We start from the raw sequence: 19,760 nt of genomic DNA, 5'->3' as shown, positions 1-19,760 counted from the left end.
GGTTCTCCACAGCAGCTGAAGTGCTAACCTATTTGGCCTAACTTGAAAATGATTTATTTAAGCACTTAATCTGAAGCATGAGCCAACTCCCGTTTCACCTTCTGATTCAAAACTAGTCAGCCAAGCCCAACCTCAGTACAATCTTTCATGCATCTTTTATGCTGGAGGTATCTGGAACTCAGGAAACTATAATGCAACATCTATCAGAAAAGGTGACTATTTGAAGTAACAACAAACACCAGCCAAGTGGCTGAAAGAAGAAACTTTAAAAAAAGTCAGTAATCACATAAAAAGAAGGTTCCAATCACACATGGAGATAAAGAAGAGAGAAATTGCTTTAGCTGTTTCTTCTTCCTAAATAGTTTAACTTGTTCCTGAAATATCATAGGAGTCCAGAATGGACCACTGTCAAAAGTGGCATCAATAATATGAAAACACATATGATCACTGCAATTAGCACAGGCAGCTGGGTATTTACATATTAACTTTAATACTAGGGTGGGGACAAAACACAGTTGCTTTTCAAAACTTGCAACTTCTTAGAAATTAAAGTCCTCACAGTACATCTGGATGCAATCCAGTGCAATATATGAAGTTCGCATACATTTTTTTTCTACTAACATTTATATTTCAAGTTCACTTTTTGGCACATAATACAGTCAGGTTTATGCAATATAGCACATGTTTAAACATCTTAATCTTCTTGACTGAGTATTATTTTTTTGTCAGCTACAGTGACACAGTAATTATATGGACAGTGAGTAACATCAGTGTTAGGCTACTGTTTCAAAAGAGACTTCAAAAGGAATTGAAATGTAGAAAATATTGTGTAGCATGAGCAATAACCTTGGTTACATCTTGATTTACTCACTTTAAAAAGTGAACTTTACTAAGCTATAATGGACCTAGATGAAAACTGTTAAGCCCCCATTTTTCATTTAAACTGTATTATATTGGTCCCTTACTGGGACCAATTTATTGGTCCCTTATAAATTCAAGCTTTAAAAGAATTTATTTAAGGTTACAATCAGTGTAGAAGATGGTTTGTGACATCTTAGCACAAATACACTGGAGTATGCCTCTTATTCTAGAGAGCTGAAGAGAAAGGCAAGTGGTAGATAAATCATTCTCTCTTGCCATGCAATCAAGATGCAGAATTTATGTGCTACGCAAAAAATCAAAGGACTTTTAGGGTTTAGGATTTGAGTCTTTCAGGGTTTTTTGCAATGCACCTCAAATTTTGCTTAAATCACAGAACTGTTGCTTTGTGCATATGTTCTGGTAGGAAACATTCTTTGGGACATGGATGCATTATCCTTTTATAACATGAATGTCCCTGTTCTTGCGCAAATATACATCTCAGTGTAGGTAACTATTAAGTAGAAAAGACAGTAATATAAAAAGACCATGAGCTATATCAACTTTACCCCACCCTCACACATATTTCTACTGTGGTGTTTTCAATGATACATATTTTAAAAGAAATTATTTTTGCTTAATATGTTCAAAATTCACGAACATTTGTTTTCATTAAGACTTAAATAGTTTGGTCCTTATATTCCAAGCAAAAAAACCCCCCAAACTTTGACACATTGAACTTCCAAAGTTATTTGAGTGACAGTTTAAAAATATTTTGAGAGACTATATCTAACAATTTAATCTTTTACTTGGCATTTTGGGTTTTCTTTAATTATAAAGAAATATAATGTGAGCAATTACTTACAATAAATACTCTAGGCAAGTAAGAGTACCATACTTATAAAGTGGGGCCTAGCACTTCAATATTTCAACATCTCTGAGGATTTTATTTTTTCTCATAGCATTAAAAAAGATAAGCAAGCTTAAATTCACAAGTTAAAAAGTAAAGAAAAAAATTGCTTTTCAAGCATAAATTCTGGGAATACAGAGTAGGTCCTTGACAATTATTTGCTTTTTCTAGCATTCTACTGCATTTCTAATATTCAGCAGTAGTTAATTCCTGTGTCAGCTGTACTGTAAGAACTGCATTTTATAAAAAAGAAGTATTTTTTTTTTTTGTCTATGAACATCTCTCTGATGACACTGATAGAGTCTTTTTCTCCCTCTTTTTCTGAGAGTTCTATGACTTTTTTGTTAGCGACTTCTATCGCTTTTTATGTGAAAACTGTCTTTGCAGGGAATGGAGCAAACACAGCTGTTTTCAGCCTACAGCAAGTCCATGCCCGGTCAGTTACAACAATGCTCTCCAGGATTTGATGAGAAATGGCTCTCACTCAGCAAATTCTAGTACTAGTATGCAAACCAAAAACAAATAGGCTTTGTTGTGGCTGTCATCTTTCTGAAGTTTTGGATATTAATTTATCTGACTGGTGGGATTCCTACCAGCTCCTGTTCTCAAAGCATGACACCACATGACATTTAAATGTGGTGTCAAAGCATGACATCACAAAGACACATCTAATCTCTCTCTCCAGAACTTCAGAAAATAAAAAAAAAAAAATCTTCTTCCAATACAAGAGTACATGTTGAAGAATTTACTTAGTATTTTTAACTTAGAATTATGATCTGAACAAAAGTCAGACAAAGGTCTTAATTTTCAAGTTCTGATTTTGGAATAAAAATATCCTTTAGTCTATGAGAAAATATTGCAGATAACTTCACAAGAATAATGCTGCAGCTCTTCCTTGCCTTGGAAATATGATCAGAGCTACAAGGAGACTAACATCCTCAAAGCTTTCCTTTTTGACTACTGCATTTTGTTCTTCATTTTAGATGTAACTAAAAACCTAACTAGTCAAAGCTATAGACTAAGGAAACCTGTAAAGCACAAAATTGTTCAAAAGAGGCACCCATTATGGCCTTTATATTTCTGATCCTTGCAATGGAGATTTTTTTTGCCCTTGGAAAGATCTTCAAACTCCTTCTGTGTTTTAATTTCTTTCCTGGTTTAAATTTATTCTTTCCATCCAAGCTGGTGCGAGGATCAAGGGGCAAAAAGTTACAACTATTCTTTCCAAAATTATTTCAATTGTTAAAAGTGTGTAAATTTCTAATTTAATATTTTTCTTATTGAGCTACAAAGAATTTTACTTCTATACTCATATACCTATTTTAAAAAGGTTTATGGGAATGTATTATTTTTGAAGCCTCTGTTCTCTGGCAAATCTAGTGAAATTTTCAACTGCATTCAAAAGTTACCAAAAGGCACAAACTGATGGATGTTTGTGCAGATATACATACACATATACATGGATAGGCAGTGTGGTCACAAGCCATAGGCTGAAAATCAGGACAAAATGTTTTTCCTGAAGAATCAGTATATAATTCAATTCTTTTTCTGGAGATTTAAACAGGCAATTTGAAAGCCACAAGTAATGAATTTTAGTCCTAGCTCAGGTAACTACTGGCAGCCTTTTTCTTTGGAAATAAGACCACAAAAGAAGCTCACTGCAAGTCCCCACAGTTCTCCTAATTTAACTTTTAATGATGCAACATAGCATTTCCTAAAACCAAGAGTAAGTACTAGAAGCCAACTGCTGAAACTACCCCACAGCTAACTCTTCCTCAAAATGTGGATCTTTTCCAAAATAACACACTGTACCTGAAAAGGGCTTCTCTTCATCTGAGCTGGATAATGACTGGATAAGCGGACTGTGAGGTGGAATTGAAAACTGGTTGAAAGGCTAGGCCCAGAGGATGCTGACCAATGCTGTCATATCTAGTTGGAGTCCAGTGACCCCAGAGGTCAATATTTGGTCCAATCCTGTTCAACATCATCAGTGATTTGGATGATGGTGCAAATTTGCTGATAACAGAGATCACAGAGGAGTGGCCAATACACCACGTGGTTCATAGTAACCAGGTAACTCATGGTACAAGAGGTAACCTCATGAAATTCAACAAGTGCAAAATCCTGCTCCTGAGGAGAAACAATCTCTGTCACCAGTATATGGCTGGGGGCCACCCAGCTGGAAAGCAGCTTTGCAGGAAAGGCATCAAGTTGAACACCAAGTTGAAGATGAGCCAGCTGTGTGCTTCTGCAGCAAGGAAGGCTAATGGTAATGGCAGCTGAGGCCTTGGTTGTGCAAGCACACTTTTATGTGATACCCTGACCTTAAGGCTTGGCTGTAATCAGGTAAAATCTAATTTCAAACAGATTTGAAATTATCTGAAATCTAAGGAAAGTGCTTCAAAAGACACAAGAACTATTCAGATTGAAATTTTATTCATTGTTACGGTAGGTCAACAAACATTATGTACTTCTGTGGTAGGGTACAGAAAAAGAATGAAGAAGGCTGCTTTTTGGCTTCCCATAGCTGATGCACGGCCAGGGTCAAGTCAATCCTTTGGAGAAAAGGGAGGGTATGCCTCCCTTCAGAGCTAGGGATACTATGTCCCAGGGAGTCTCTTGCAGCCCATGGGTCAGGGTTGAAGGGATGGGAGAGACAAGGAGAGAACCTGCAGCAGGAAAGTCTGCTGTTTGGCAGCAAGTTGTGACAGGAACAATAACTTATTCCAGATACACAGATGGGATCATACAGAATTTATTTCTATTCAAAAAAAGTCAATGAATTGCTTGGCTGAAAGAAAAATCAAATGACTCACCCTGAGAGAAAATTGTGGGCATCAGGAAAACTTATTTACATTTTTCTGTACTTTGTCATTTTCAGTTTCTGGATGAAAAAGTTCATTACCCTAGCTTCTATTCTAATAAAACACTGTCTGTATAGTTCAAACCCCCTGCTTTGTCTATGCAATACATCATAAAATATATATACACATATTTAAATACACATATATATACACACGTACCTGAAGCACTGATAAGAACTATTTTTATTTTTCATTTACTTTGACACCACTGGAGATCCTAATGCTGCATTTTTGTAATACCTACTTATAAAAATAATATTTGGCATGAAGAGTAACATCTTTTCTAGTAGCGATGATGAGGGAAAATATCATGTTTTAGATTGTTCCTCTTTGCTTATCACTATGTGATTTTAAGCATTGGTAAGAGTCATGCATAGAAAAAAAAAAGTAAACGAGATGCACAAGTGGTTCGTCTCATTTTTTTCCAGTAATGTTAATAAAAGAATACTGTGAGAATTCATGCAGCTTTGGAAGCTAAAATACCCCCAAACAACCAATATCACAAAGTGAGAAAAATAAGTCTAAGGGAGTCTTATTATAGCAAAATGCTTTTCTCATTTTCCCACTATTGCACCAAGTTATTAATTTATAATGAAGAAGAAAAAACTTGGGATAAAACACAACTTGCAGGCATTTTTAATATATCTACTGGCCTTCCAGAGACACAGCATTGACTAGATAAAAGCTTTTTGGAAGACGGCACCTGCATAAACCTTCCGCCTCTAATTTCTGAAAATTTTTCTAACATTTGCAGAAAGTATCCTCTTTTAACACCTTTCATTTCATCTTCTTTTAAGATTCACTTAATATAAAACTGCAGATGTGCTTTTAGTTTGTAATAGTAATGGTTCAGAATGATAGATTTGGACAATTTTGTACCAGCTGCACAGTACAAAGACAGGTTCTCTGTCTCTGTCCTGCTAAGGAGCAAATGGAGCCATACAAATGGGCTGTAGTGTTGGCTCTGGGAGCTAATGGTCTTTGTTTTTGGTGGCACTTAGTCAGAGGATTTCTTATGGCTGCAGAGGTTAGTCTATGCTGTTTTAACACTGAGAAAGAGCTAAAAGCTAAGGCAAACAGCTCCTTTGAGAATCCTTTTTTTTTTTTTTTTTTCCTCACAGGACTATAAGCAGCTTAACACTATATATTTTCTAAAATACCACAAATCGGTACTGAAAATCTGGCAAAGACTTCACTCGGAGGCAATCAGTGTTGAGAGTTGCACCTGGCTGCAAGTACTGCCCACTAGGATCCATAGTGAGATTTTGGAATACATACAACACTACATTTAAGACTATGCCACTCTTTCTTCAAAGCATGACTGTTAAATACATGCTCATACGCCTAAGTAAAAAAAAAAAAAAAAGATGGAATTGTTGACTCAAAAAAGTGAAAAGTAAAATTATATATACGTAGATATAATACACAGGCATGTGTATCTATAAACACATACACACATACATGAATATACATGCATTTATTTAAGGCTGTTTCAAGAACGTGGCTTGTTTAGTATTTCTCAAAGTCAGTGCAAGGTTCCATTGGTAAACCTTTCAGTAAACCAGGAAACGTGCATTAGAAGGATTACAAATTTGAGAAGCTAATAACGAATCTGTGGGATTCTGTGAATGGAGATTGTGTTAAAGGCCTAGGAACAGAAATTATAAAATCAAGTAGATCTATAGTTGGAGGCTGCTAAGGCTAACCGTGTGAAAATTTAAAGGAATGTCTGTCTCATTTATACACCTCACTGATGCCAGACAGCAATTTTCAGTCTCAAGCTCCTTCCTAGACCTAAGATTGCTGACAGAAGATCATCACATTGTGTTATAACAGAATCTGACTGCCAGCCAGGAGCTGGTACACGTGCACTTCCTAGCAAGCAGAAGTTGTGGATTCAGTGCACAGGTAAGTAGAGTTTTGGCTTCCTGTCCCTGCCATCAGGGATTACTACTTTTGCCTTATATCCAATGGCTCTTGAAAACATAATCAAGCTCCTTCTGAAGGAATTAGAGCCAGTTTTATTTCTTGTGATAACTCCCATTTCCCTCGTAAGCACGTACTGATGGACAACAAATGTATCCTTGCCTCCATTCTCTCTCTAGTTCTCTAATTTATTTCATTAGCATCCACACATTTTCACCAGAATAGTATCCTATACTTTGATGATCCCCAAATTGTCTCTGGATAAGTAATATCCATGAGATTGCATACACAGGCTCTACAGATATCTTGTGTTTTAATTACATTTAGAGCAAGACAGAAACAGTCCAGCTGAAGTTTCACAGATCTGGGCACATAGATAAGAAAACCTTCAGGTTTTCTAGTAATTACATGAATAATCAGGAAAGGTATCTCAGTCATCAGAATCTGCTAAGTGAGCACAGGATAGGTGATGCAGATTTGATTCAAAAGTCACATTTCATTCCTGTTGCCTATGTCTTTATTAGGATCTCATTGTAAATGTCTAGCTGCAAATACCTAAGGCTCAAAGTAGACAAACAGTGCATCATCCAAGTTGACTGATACCAGAAAGTATTCCCCTCAAAGTTGAGCATTTTATATGCATTAGCTATCAAGTTTTGAAAGAGTAGGTTCATACATTCGCAACGTTATATATGCATATTATATTCCAATAATAATATTATACCATTTCAAAACAAGATAACCATACTAACTCATGAAAATGAACATCAATGTTCCACTGATTCTAAGTGTCTTTTGCCATACTTTAAAAATCGCTTACAGAATGTGCTTATAATGGGAATTTCACACTCTTTTCAGTCTTTGCAAAAATAGTTGTGAAGGAAACTAATTAGTTCCACAATCACAATTGCAATAAACAATCATATAAAAAAGCCCTGATATTAAATAGTGTAACAGGCTTCTTACAAGTACTTGAGCTTACAGGAGAGCACAGAAAGGAAAAAGCCCCTAAATATCTATAAACCTGTGTTCAGATAAAAATGCTCTGTCTTCTGAAACTAACTAAGCTGCTTTTCATTTGAATGTCTAGAGACCACTTCCCTTACCATTTACAGAGGCATATCATGCTGCCAACAGTTACAGCATCTGTGACAGTTATGCAGAATATTTCAAATAATTATAATAGGTTCAAGTTAGATTGCATGGCTTACCCCTTCCAGTTACCTAAATAGGGTTTTATTTATTCTTCTGCTTGACAAATATTTTTATTTCTTTTGGACAACAGTCTTTCCTACATTTCTTTTTCCCTCTTCTTTTTCTGAATGATGGCAATCATGAGGTACTGTGTTTAATCTGTTTTTAAAGCAATCTGTTTAAAAACAAGTACACAGGGCCTACTGAGGCCCTGAATTTCAATCAAAATGCAAATCACCTCTCACTATGGCAATTCAAGTGCCTAAACCAAATATCTGTACTAGAACTGGATCTAAACCTATTATTGAATTACAAATGCCTATTCCTTTCTATAAATGCAAGTAACAATACTTCCAATATCAACAAATTGTTGCAGAGACCTTGAGATAACTTCCCTAAAAATATATTTGAAGAAAACTTTCAATAGACAGAAAAAAAAATTTGTTATTTCAGACTTTTTTGATGACAAAGTAGTCTTTGACTCAAACTCATAACCACTTTACTAAGATCAATGCTTGTCAGATGTTCAAATACAAGCACAGGTAGTGACATAGTCTACATTTTAATATATGAAGCACTATACTTATTTGGTATGATCTTAATTTGATTCTAATACTGCAACAGAATATAGCATACAGAAAGCACCATGTTAGAGGACCTAGCACCTGATTTTACAATGGTAATGATGACACTGATTTAATTTGGAATTCATTATTAAAGATACCAGCTCATAATTTAGATAAAATGTTTGAAATATCTTCCTCATAATATATGCTTTATAAAAATTAAATCAACCTGTAATATAAGAAAAATTACTATTGTATTTTAGGTTTATTCTGAGCAAAATAATTTTGCATACTAAAACATAATTTTATGTTGGGTAGCATTAAAGCTTGATAAACTAGTTACTATAGCACACTCACTCTTAAGTACTAACCAGTTTTCCTTAAAAAATTTCCAAACCTTCCTATTTATACACTTAAAAATATGAACAACATTTCTGCAGATTTCAAAGCTTGTAAACAGGCCTAACAGAAGGTTGTATGCTTACCATGTTAGGGTGAATCAGTAAGACGGTATTCAAACAAGACGATTTGAAGTCTTAACCTCATCAGACCATAAAATAACTACCTTTATTACATGTGAATATATATACATATATATCTTGAAGCACATGTAGAGACAGGATTGAAATCAAGAACTTCAGTAACTAAGTTTCTTACAATAGACAAATTGCAATTTGTCTACTGTAAATACTGTATATACAGTAAATACTGTATTCTTCATTACCTGTCATCAACTGGGTTGAAGATTCAGTGTTCTGTACTTACAAATGACTTTATTACTAAGACAAAAGTAAGAAAGAGGGTCCCATTCAAGGGTTTTGAATCAAGTCTTTGCTGATAATAGAGTATGGTGTCTCAGGCTTTGTCAGTTAAAGGAGACTTCAGTTACTTTATGTTCACCTACATATATTTGTGTACTATGAGTAGCAAACAATTTATAGAAAGAAAACACTCCAAAATTAACTTACCTGTAATAATGTTGGGCTTTGGTGGCATACTGAATTCATACAATGTTGGTTCAGAATAACCCAGTCTGTTGGCAGCTGTAATTTGTACTTCGTAACCCATGGTCCACTGAAGATGCTCTAAGATGATGTGGTCTCTGCTACCCTGCACTTTTTTCTCTAGCCACTGGTCTTCCTTATCTTTCTGTAAATATGCAAATATTAGTTTAAATTCTCAAAATCAAGAGTATTATAAGTATTATTTGTACAATACGCATAAACTATGTGTCTACATGATGCACAAAAAATATGGAGTTTCATTTAAGAGGTTATGAACATTCAAATAATCTAATTTTGGAGTTCTGAGTAATCAGGCTTTTGGTCTTTTGTCAATTTTGACCACTCCAAATCATGTTTCCATAATGTGGATTTAGGTATTTTGTAGGCAATCCCTTTAAACCTTTTGGCTTCAATTTATACATTGCTGAAATACTGATGTTTATCTTGGGGAACAGCAGGGTAATTATTTACTAATGCTGCTAAGAGTAAATTCTGTAAAAGGTTTAATTTATATAGATGCTTTGAGTACATTTTGATCAATGTTCTTTAAGAGAAACTCAACATTAAATCCAAACTTGAACTGTTCATGAATGCAAGATCATACATTATTTATATAATGAAAATATACACTAACTGCAGTAGTATGTGGTGTTATAGTAATAGTTTGCAAACTAGGTCGTATGCGACAGTATAAACACAACTAAGTATGCAGTCCTATCTCTACACTGATGAGATACATGTAAATCATTAAGATGGTGTTCTGGAGAAAAAATAAGGTTTAAATTCAGATAATTAACTGTACAAAGGAAACAAATGAGGACTTCAGTTGCAGTCTTAATTCTAGCATTTCATAAATTTGGAATACTTACCTTTGCAATTGCTCCTTTAAGTGCACAATATATTTAATTATTCTTTATACAAATGAGAACCACTGTCAAACACAAAAGCCTTCTTGTTCAAAGGAGTATCACTAACAGTCAGTAAAAATCTGTGTACACCTATTCTTACCAAACACTGAGGTACGATAAAGTGGCAAAAACTGTGGCTGAGACCCATTCTTTCAACCCATACAACAATACAGACCAGTCAGTGGATAAAAACTTTCCAGCGAAAAAACCCCTTCAAATACAGGGAGCATAACTTTTTGCTGCAGACTACTGTACTTCTCAGCAGCTTAAATTTAGGGTCCTTGCTAAAGCACTTTGCTCTTGACTGACAGAAGTGTCAAAGAAAATTGCATCTAAATTAGATAGTTCGGAGCCCAGTCATGCTCCTTGTACCTGTTAGTCCCAAGTCTGGAGAAAATAGAGTGACAGACTAAACTCCATTATCTGCAGTGCTGAAATAACTAATTAGCTATCAGCACTGAGTGTGATGGTTTCTCCACACTGACTTCACTTTTTCTTAAACTCTTTCTTGCTGCTTTTGCACTGGCATTCATACTGACATGACAGTCCTGGGAATGATTAAAATAGAGTAAACCATCTTTCCAGGAATGTTTGCAGCAAGGTGAAAGTGTCTACTTGGTTAAGCAGTATAAAAAAAAAACCAACAACGTCAGGAGATGCCAACTGTCTTGAAAGCTGGCAGGAAAAAATATCAATAAATCTTCTTAGAAGAAAACCCGATAGTTTAAAGCAGTGACTTCACAAGAATTCATTACATCATGTTGATGCCTTATAGGTCTGTGCAATATAGGACAAATACTGAACAAAGTACAAAATGGCCGATAATGTACATAGTGTTAAAATGCACAGAAAGTCCAAGGATCTGGCAAGGTAAAGTCCAAGGTAAAGTGGAACTTAGAGATAAAAAAAAAAGAAAACCAAAAAACTTTCCCCAATGATTTATACGAATACAGCTTAAAATCCATTGTGCAACACCAGCACCTCATCATGTGTGCCCAACCAAGTTTAACAGCACTAAAAGCAGGAACAACCAAAGGGTAGCTTGAGTTGGTCCCCATTAAAATTATAGTTATCATGAGAAATGTGGTTGGGTGGTCATCTCCCGCATTGGATGGGATGCTTGTCTAGGGAATCCCCATCACTGCTTTTCCCACCTGATTACTGGGGAAGTTTTCCCTCATCTTTCTCCTACATCTTAAGGTAACTTTGAAGTCATTGTATGCTATCAGCTTCAGGCTTCATCAGGGAAGCTTTGTAAGACTGTCTTCACTATCTTTGCACAAGACCAGGAATCAGTTTGAAGCTGCTGCTCATAAAAATTGCATAGTATCGACTTCTCTGGAATACAGACCGAGAAGTGAAGCTTCTAATTAAGTGATTATAATAACTACTGCCCACAATACAAACAAAGTGACGTTAGGAAAGCAGTATTTGACAGAATGAAACATGATTTCCAGAAAAACAAAACTTACTAATTGCCCTAAACCAGGCTATAAAATTGCTGTATCTTAAAGGCTGCCCTTCTTCCAGTAAAAAAAAAAAACAAAACAAAACAAAATAGACAAACAACAACAAACTCTGTATTGAAAATTAAATATGAGAGAACTAACTATTAGTAAGACATAGGCTGTTATGAAAAACAAAGAAGAAAAAGACACTGATGTATAGCTTGTTTTCTAATGTGCTCTTTAAATAGGCAGGCAAATACATTGGTCTAGGTGCTAGTAATGAGGCTGGCAAGAGTTATAGGAAAGCTAATTAAATACAACCAATGGGGAAGATAGAAGAGAAGCAGTCAACAGATAATAAAGAACTTTAAATAGCATCCATTCATTCTGATTAAAACACACACAAAAAAAATCATCATGCTCTTTTGTTGTAGGATGGTCTTTAATTTAGTCAAATCGCTTTTTCAGTCGGAAGCTTAAGTAGATATGGATTTGAGGTCCAAGTAAAAGCTATCTTCTTCAGCAACTGATTAAGTTTACCATTACTGCTTAAACTGCACATTTATCTTTCAACAATATACGCAAGGAGTGATGTTTTAGGCTATAATATTGTACCTTAGTCAGAACACTAGATGAAAATCAGGTTTCAAAATATATTCAGGATATATTCAAAATAATTTAGCTTACTTAAGTCACAGACACCGATGAAATTACATATACTGCATATTATGTCCAAGTAATTTATTTTCTTTTTAATTAGAAATACTTAGAGGCATTGTTACCTAAACAGGAAGCTCAGTCCTATGAAACTGCATTGTATCTTGTATTGCGTATTATACTACCCTCTCTTCTTTACAATTACTTTTCTTTAATGCCAGCTGCACTCAGTGGACTGAAAGTTGTTTAAGAAGGTCAATTAAGATTTTGGGATCAGTGATATCAGAATAACTGCTATGTATGTCCCCAGGCTACTCTCAAAAATTCTACCAATTTTTTCTCAGTTGACTTGGAGCTAGCAATCTTCTTTGGTTACCTTATGAAAATCATACTATATGCCAGGTTTAGCACTTGGACAATGCCAGAACTACCATCAAAGGGTTACATTATAGGAATAATCAGGAAATGTGAAAAAAACCTATTGAAAATTAGGAAAGGGTTTTTCCTTTTTGGGAACACTGAAACATGTTCTGCAATTAATTTCTCAAAGATTGTTTATTTCTGTTAAATACAGTCCTCACTAGCTTCTATTTAACAAGACTAAATATCTGATATTACATTCCCAGTATCTTTTAGACTCTTGATATGGACATGTACATCTGCTATTGCACTCTGGACCTTTTAGTGGATCTAGTCAGGTAAAAGTAGTACAATCTTCCTAAAAGAACACAAAGAAGTTATTAGAAAATGCATACTTTTGAATTAAATTCATTGTTTTTACCAGCTTTATAGTTACTTCTTCAACCCAGTAATTTCTAAACATAGTAAATCAGGAAAGGAAGGATATTTTAGCTAGAAAGGTGTGTTTTTTAAACTTGCCGGATTTAATGAGAGCACACCAACCAGACTGTAGCTGATCAAACGCCAAAAAAATCTGCACAATGGCTGTTAAAGAACTGATATATACACTGAAACTCATGAACGTCCTAATAATTTGAAATTATTTAGCTTTTTTAAGCTGAACCCTGGAATCTAGGAAGACAGAAAATATGAAACATGAACAGATAATTAATTTAATTTCAAAATAATATGGAGCACTGGAGTATAGCTTTCAAATTCTAGGATGCTATCTATCAATACAGATTCATTTATAAAAGATTATTAATTTGCTGCTCAAACAACCCTTAATTATATAACTTCAATGTCTGCTAATTTAATGCACTTTTGAGAGGTGAACATGAATGTTCCTCATTTACCACATAACAAAACAGAGAATACAGTTTTCTTATTAAAATGACCTCTCAGTTACACCTTTAGAAAGAACACGGTGCTTTTGTTTCTTTTTTATCTTTTATTTTATAATCTTGCATTAGCAACCTAGTCACAAAAGAAAACATACTATACTATGTCTTCTTTTTGTAGTATGCAAACCATTTTTTCACATTTCAAATCATATAAATAGTCTTGGCTATATTAAAACCAGATATTACTAAGCATCTGAAATACTTACACTTCTGTATTTCACAATATATTCCAAAATGGGGGCACCTCCATCATCTTGTTTGGTTATGCTAAGTTTAAAACTCTTGCCACTTTCTGGTTGCCCATGAATTGAAGGGGGACTTGGTTCCCCTAAATAAGGAAAAAAAAGTAGATGATAATAATAATTCAGCAAAAGATAAGTCTTAAATTACATCTGGGAACTTGTCCACAATGTTATTAATCAAAATCTTTAAAATCAACATAGTACTTCCAAGCACTGCAGAACAACCTTAATAAGTGTGTTAAATATTTTGCTTAGAGTATGTTCTAATGTAGATTAATTATCACACAAACGGAAACAAAATTATGTGAAGTATGAAAGAAGTACTTGTTTAAGACCTTTCATCTTTTGACATTTTCAGATGTAATTTACTTCAGAAATGATCAGGCCATCAATTCAGCTAGGCTGGCAAGTTGCAAGTTGCTACTCACACTGAATTCTGCGGGTAACACTAACTTACAGAAAAGCACTCTTAATATCAAGCATGAGTTCTAGTCCCATGTGGAAGACTGTAATATAGTTATAAGGTAAATTAACCCTTCAATAAATGTGCTGAGGCAAAATTAGATACTTTTAGAGTAGTCTGTATTAACAAGAAATTTAAAGAATAAGATTACCAAAAGCAAAACCAACTTCTTCTGCAATGTAAGGATAAATATAATAATATAAAGGAAAAATATAATTAAATGTACAATGGCAGGGTTAATAGCCAGTTTAAGCCACTTAGCTAATTTAAATTCACAGACTAATTATCATTTCTATACACAATGCCTTTATAAAGTTTAATCAGATCCTAAATGAAAGTGAGTTGTTATACTTGTGTCTTATCTTCAAAATATCTGTAAGTTTACATCCACATACAAAAATACGGTTCCTTTAGAAATATCTGTAGTAATTGTGTAAACGAGTGTAAATGAGAAAAAGTCCTTAATTTAATACGCTTCATGGTTTGTGATCCTAAATATAAACCACAAATTTGTCTAAGTCTCAAAATTATAGATAATGTGATAAATTTTCCAATTTAAGTTCATTCATACTACTTGGTGGGAGGGAATAAGAGGACAAAACCATGGTTTCTGAGAAACAATATAAAGACTGATGTTATGCACTTAGGAGTAGTGTGCAAATATAAAATATGTTATCCACAGTGAATCATAATTTAAATTATTAGCTGATCTGGAGACAAAATATTCTATTTACATTTTCATTTAATAGCTCAATTACTACTCACGGACAGGTAAGGTCTGAAAGATCTCGATTTTGCTATACTCTCCTTGCCCTTTTCCATTTACAGCGGCTACTTTGATTTCATATGTTGTATTTGGTTCCAAATTGCTGAGAACAACCATTGCTAAAGGAAAAGGAAGAAAAGATATGGGAACAGAATTTGATGAAGCAATACACTAAAAAAAAAAAAAAAAAAAAAGTCTTGCAATTTCATAATTTGCTTGTTTCACTTGCAACTTAATGAATCCCATTTTCTCACAATCCAGAGGCACCAAACTTAGCTTTTTTGTTAACAGCTAAGAGTACCCTTTTTTTTTCATCTGTATAAAATCATTGTTGTGACTGAGGAAGTTATGCATCTGAAGGAATTTACTGTCAGTGTTACAGAACCTATAGGCAGCAGTTAAGGACCTTGACAGGGATTGGTATTTTATATTCAGATTGTGAGCACAGGAGACATGAATCTGGCAAAAAATTATCAGTTTCCATTCTCCTAGTTGGCAATAGGCATCTGATGTGCATTCCAGCCACCTTCACATGGTTCACAGCTTGCCATTTTTCCCTCATGCACAGCAGTATCAACCATCCTTGGACCACACTATTAAATGCATCTCCGTGTAGACTAGTGGTGAATTGCTGGTGTCATGGTTTGCTTGTTCAACAACGTATTTAAGACCTAAAATGACAGATGGCTATGATGATCGAAGGAAGAGTTATGAATTCTCTACTAAGGACCTGAAAGTGAATTAGGCCTGTTTGTACACACTTAAGAGGAAGTCTATGGAAATACTTATCAAATTATAAGCAAATAAAAGTGTCTGAACTTAGGACTTGCTTTCAGAAACCAAGACTGAATCCCTGGCAGAAATCTTTCACACAGCCTGAACTTATCTCTATGATTCTACTTGAAGAAGGAGAAAGAAGCAGAGAGAAGTAGAAAACAGTGGAAAAAGCTTGCTAAAAAGAATACCATACAGCATTAAGAATATTGTTTCTCTGGTGTACAGTAACAAGTCTAGAAACAAAATCCAGAAAAAGGGTGTTGGATCCTTTATGTGAATGCAGGATTATATATTACCATAGTACTGTATATTACTAATATTGATATTGAATAAGCGCTTGGAAACTTCAGTCCACAGAGAGTTTTTGGACCATTACCCTGCCTTTATAAAAAAGCTTCCTTTTATTGCCTGTACAGCAATTGCCTACTTGCTGTTTGCCAGCTCTGTGATGAGCTCTCCATATGTCAGATTCACGTTGGGGAACTGACATAAATTGCCAAAAAAAGCAGCAGGTGTATTATCTTACAAAAGGATAAAGCACTGTGATGTCTTGAGAAAGAGCCAATAGTCTCTTTCCGAGTCTCTACGGAGCCCACTTTTTCAATATAGAGAAATATTTTAATAGTTGCTTTAGGCTTGGTTTTCAAGATATATATAATGAAAGTGCAATTATTTCTGTCAGTACTCTGTTATTCTTTTGAGTCCAGATTTATTAGAATTTCTATCTCTTTAGTTTCTGCACCAGACAGACAGAGGTCCCATTAAATGTGAAACTAAAGGGATTTAATGTATTTTGGAAAAAGCAGTAACTTTTACAATTCACACTCTATTATGAACACTTTCCCATTGAAACATGATAACTGCTTTCTTGTAAACAAAACAGTAGAACTGTGTCTTCCAGCATATTTTATCTTTACCATATTTCCATGAGATTTAAAAATATAAAACTATGAAGTATAACCATGTAATGAAAAACTAAAGTACCATCATGAGAGTAAGAATAGAATTTGGAGGATTATTATATATAACATCCAGTTATGGCAAGATGAAACTTAAAACCTAAATCAAGCAGTAGCAGTGTTTGACTTGCCTTTCAGCCATGATTACCTTTCCAAGGCTGAATAACTTCACTGAAAATAAACCTTAAGGCATGCTAAAACCTAGTATTACTGTAAATGTTTTTAAAATTTAAACAATATAAAAGCATGACTATGAGTCTACACTTAACAAAACATGAACGTGTTAACTACAGAAAATCCACGGATCTGATTCTATAAACACTTAAGTGACTCCTGGGGCCTATCTAAATGAATAAAATTACGTCTACATGCAGTATTTAAAGAATCAGCGTCTATTTTAGAATCCCCTGCACAGCACTATGTGTGTCGACACAACAACTCTTACAAACACATTTATGGAATTAACCGAACTAAATCTGATAGGAAAATATGTCCTCAAAAACTGGAACCACTTGATATCAGTGATGGTATTATGTGAATATATTTTATACATTGGAAAAAAATCACAACTATCTACTCCTGGAAAACAAAGAAAGGAACCATTCTTGATCAGAATACTTCAGACACTCCAGTTGTAAAAGATATCTAGATTAAGAGTAAGAAACTACAGTATGTAACAAAAGTGCAGGGCTTAAAAGGAATCTAAGAGTAGTGAAACTTACACTGTTTGTTAAGTGTTTTACAGTTTTTTTTACACATTATTTAAATAATTTTACATTATTTAATAATTTTACACATATTTAAAATATGATCAGAATGGAAGAAAACAACATGATTTTGTTTTTTCTTTCAGGTATGTATCTGTCATTTAAGTACAAAATTAACTTATTCATGTTTGCATATACAAACAGAACTTCTCTTGCAAGAGTCCACAGCTCACACTCCTCGCCAAAATGGGTATTTTGTTTACAGTTTTCAATGATACCAACATAATTAGGTGTAAAAATTCCGATAATATTCTAAAAGAAATACAGGATTTTCAGAATATGAATGTTGAAAAAATTGGTCCACTGCATACCATATGTGTAAACTAAGCCATCGGTATATTCATTGGCATGTATCATCCCAGATATAATGAAAGTGAAATTCCTTTTAATCTTTCAGATTTGAATTTTTTCAGGTTTTTTTCTACCTGTCCTATCTACCTGTTTCTGTTTTTATATTTTCTTCCTAATCACAGTATCTGCACACTTTATCTGAAGAATTCAGTTTTGTAGACTAATTGGTTTTGCTGGGATTATTCACACAGTGATTCGTTACATTGAGGAGTAAACTTCAAAGAGGCAAAACCAAATGATACTCCTGCGAACTTCACAGGTATTGTTGGGCTCAATTAACATGATGCACAACAGCTCAGACCTTAGTGTTTTCCATTTATAAGAGTATAGACAGGCTTCAAGTCACATGGTACCCCCTGGAGGAGATCATGACACAAGAAGTTACGAGTTATATTGGTTTTGGTTTACTGTACTGTATAGAGAGTTAAAACAAAATTATAAATACTTTTTAACAGGGTGTGCAAGAAATACTGTGAGGGATTTATGTTATTTTATTTTCTAGACTAGAATTTAAAAAGAAACACAACAACCAAAAAGAACTAAACCTTACTGAACAGCAAAATTCAGTTTAACCTATTCTGTGGCAAGAATCCTAAAATTTAAACAACATTAAAAAGATATCTTTTACTATACAAATTCTTCTAATTTGCAAGCAAATCCAAAACATTAAAGGACAAACACAGTACAGAAAAAAAAAGCCTGTAAAAATATTTTAGATAGATAGATAGATAGATAGATAGACAAAAATGCAGGACTCCACCTTATTTCAAACAGAGCGCAAGCATTTCAGCTAGAAAAGTTGATTTTATTATTGCAGAATTTTAACTGCTGTCAAGATAACTGTAGGAAAACAACATTTGACATAAGATTTGCTGTGAAATAAATTGTACCATAGATCCAAGTGAGTAAAAACAAAACCAGAAATCCCTAGCTGCATTTCTGGTCTAGGGGTAGATCGTTTATATTACCTTATTGCAGTAGAATGAGCTGGGAAATGTCTAGAATATTAAATTGTTTTTTTCACCAAAGGAAAGCTACCTGAGATCTCTTCTAAGGACTGTGATATATTACATAAACCACCACCAAAGCAAAGAAGGTTAAGGGAGCCAACAGCAGTTACATTACATTAATCCCAGAGTAGAACTTATATGAGGTCAATTAACAGAAATATATCAATACATTCTCCTCATTGGAGATCTATCTGTTGCATAGAACAATGTTATTTCAGTACCAAATTCAACCCCTTCAGGATGCCAGATCTAACTAAAGGAGGCATAAACTTATTTTGAAACAAAGTAACTGAGACATATCATTGCTGAAATATCATCTTTACTCGTATAAGATAGTGACAGCAGTGTGAAATTTCTGTCAAAGATGCATTACAAGTTTTAGGATTTTTTTTTTTTTCCTATTTCTTTCCCTCTAGTCTGAATCTCTATTACCACGCACTGAATGCAGACTAAATACGGTGCAGGTTAGTTAGTGGAGTGAGTTGATTTAGCAGCATTTTGCTGCACCTTTTACTCATTATTTTACTACTCACAGGAAAAAAACTGAGTCCACTGGAAATACTGGAATCTCTTTCAGAGGAAAAAATGAACAGCATTTTCATGAAGCCTAAACAGCTTTCTCTTTGACTCATGCTCTTTTAAGGACAGAAGAAAAAGACACGGAAAGATGGGAAGAGAGCAGCGAGAAACTTACGGCATTACAGCACCGAGGTTCTGTACAAATGTCTCAGACTTCTGTCGATGTCACACAATCTGAGGAACTTCTCCCAAAACCTCTGTCTGCCT

The 19,760-nt window shown here is 34.4% G+C and overlaps 1 protein-coding gene across 2 annotated transcripts in view; it reads right to left on the bottom strand.

Moving 5' to 3' along the window:
- NCAM2 (neural cell adhesion molecule 2) overlaps nt 1-19,760 on the bottom strand; it is a gene marked incomplete at both ends in the record, with an annotated part of 278,388 nt that overhangs the window by 30,121 nt on the left and 228,507 nt on the right. For both annotated transcript variants that reach the window (XM_080614205.1, XM_080614206.1), the window contains 3 exons: nt 9,287-9,467; nt 13,846-13,967; nt 15,110-15,229. In XM_080614205.1, coding sequence (XP_080470331.1) covers nt 9,287-9,467; nt 13,846-13,967; nt 15,110-15,229 — 423 coding nt within the window. The remainder of the gene's footprint in view (nt 1-9,286; nt 9,468-13,845; nt 13,968-15,109; nt 15,230-19,760) is intronic.

The sequence above is a fragment of the Psittacula echo genome (assembly GCF_963264785.1).
Source record: "Psittacula echo genome assembly, chromosome: 3".
NCBI classification, from domain to species: domain Eukaryota; kingdom Metazoa; phylum Chordata; class Aves; order Psittaciformes; family Psittacidae; genus Psittacula; species Psittacula echo.
Note: the sequence above shows the minus strand (reverse complement) of the source record. Positions and strands in the feature narration are given on the sequence as shown.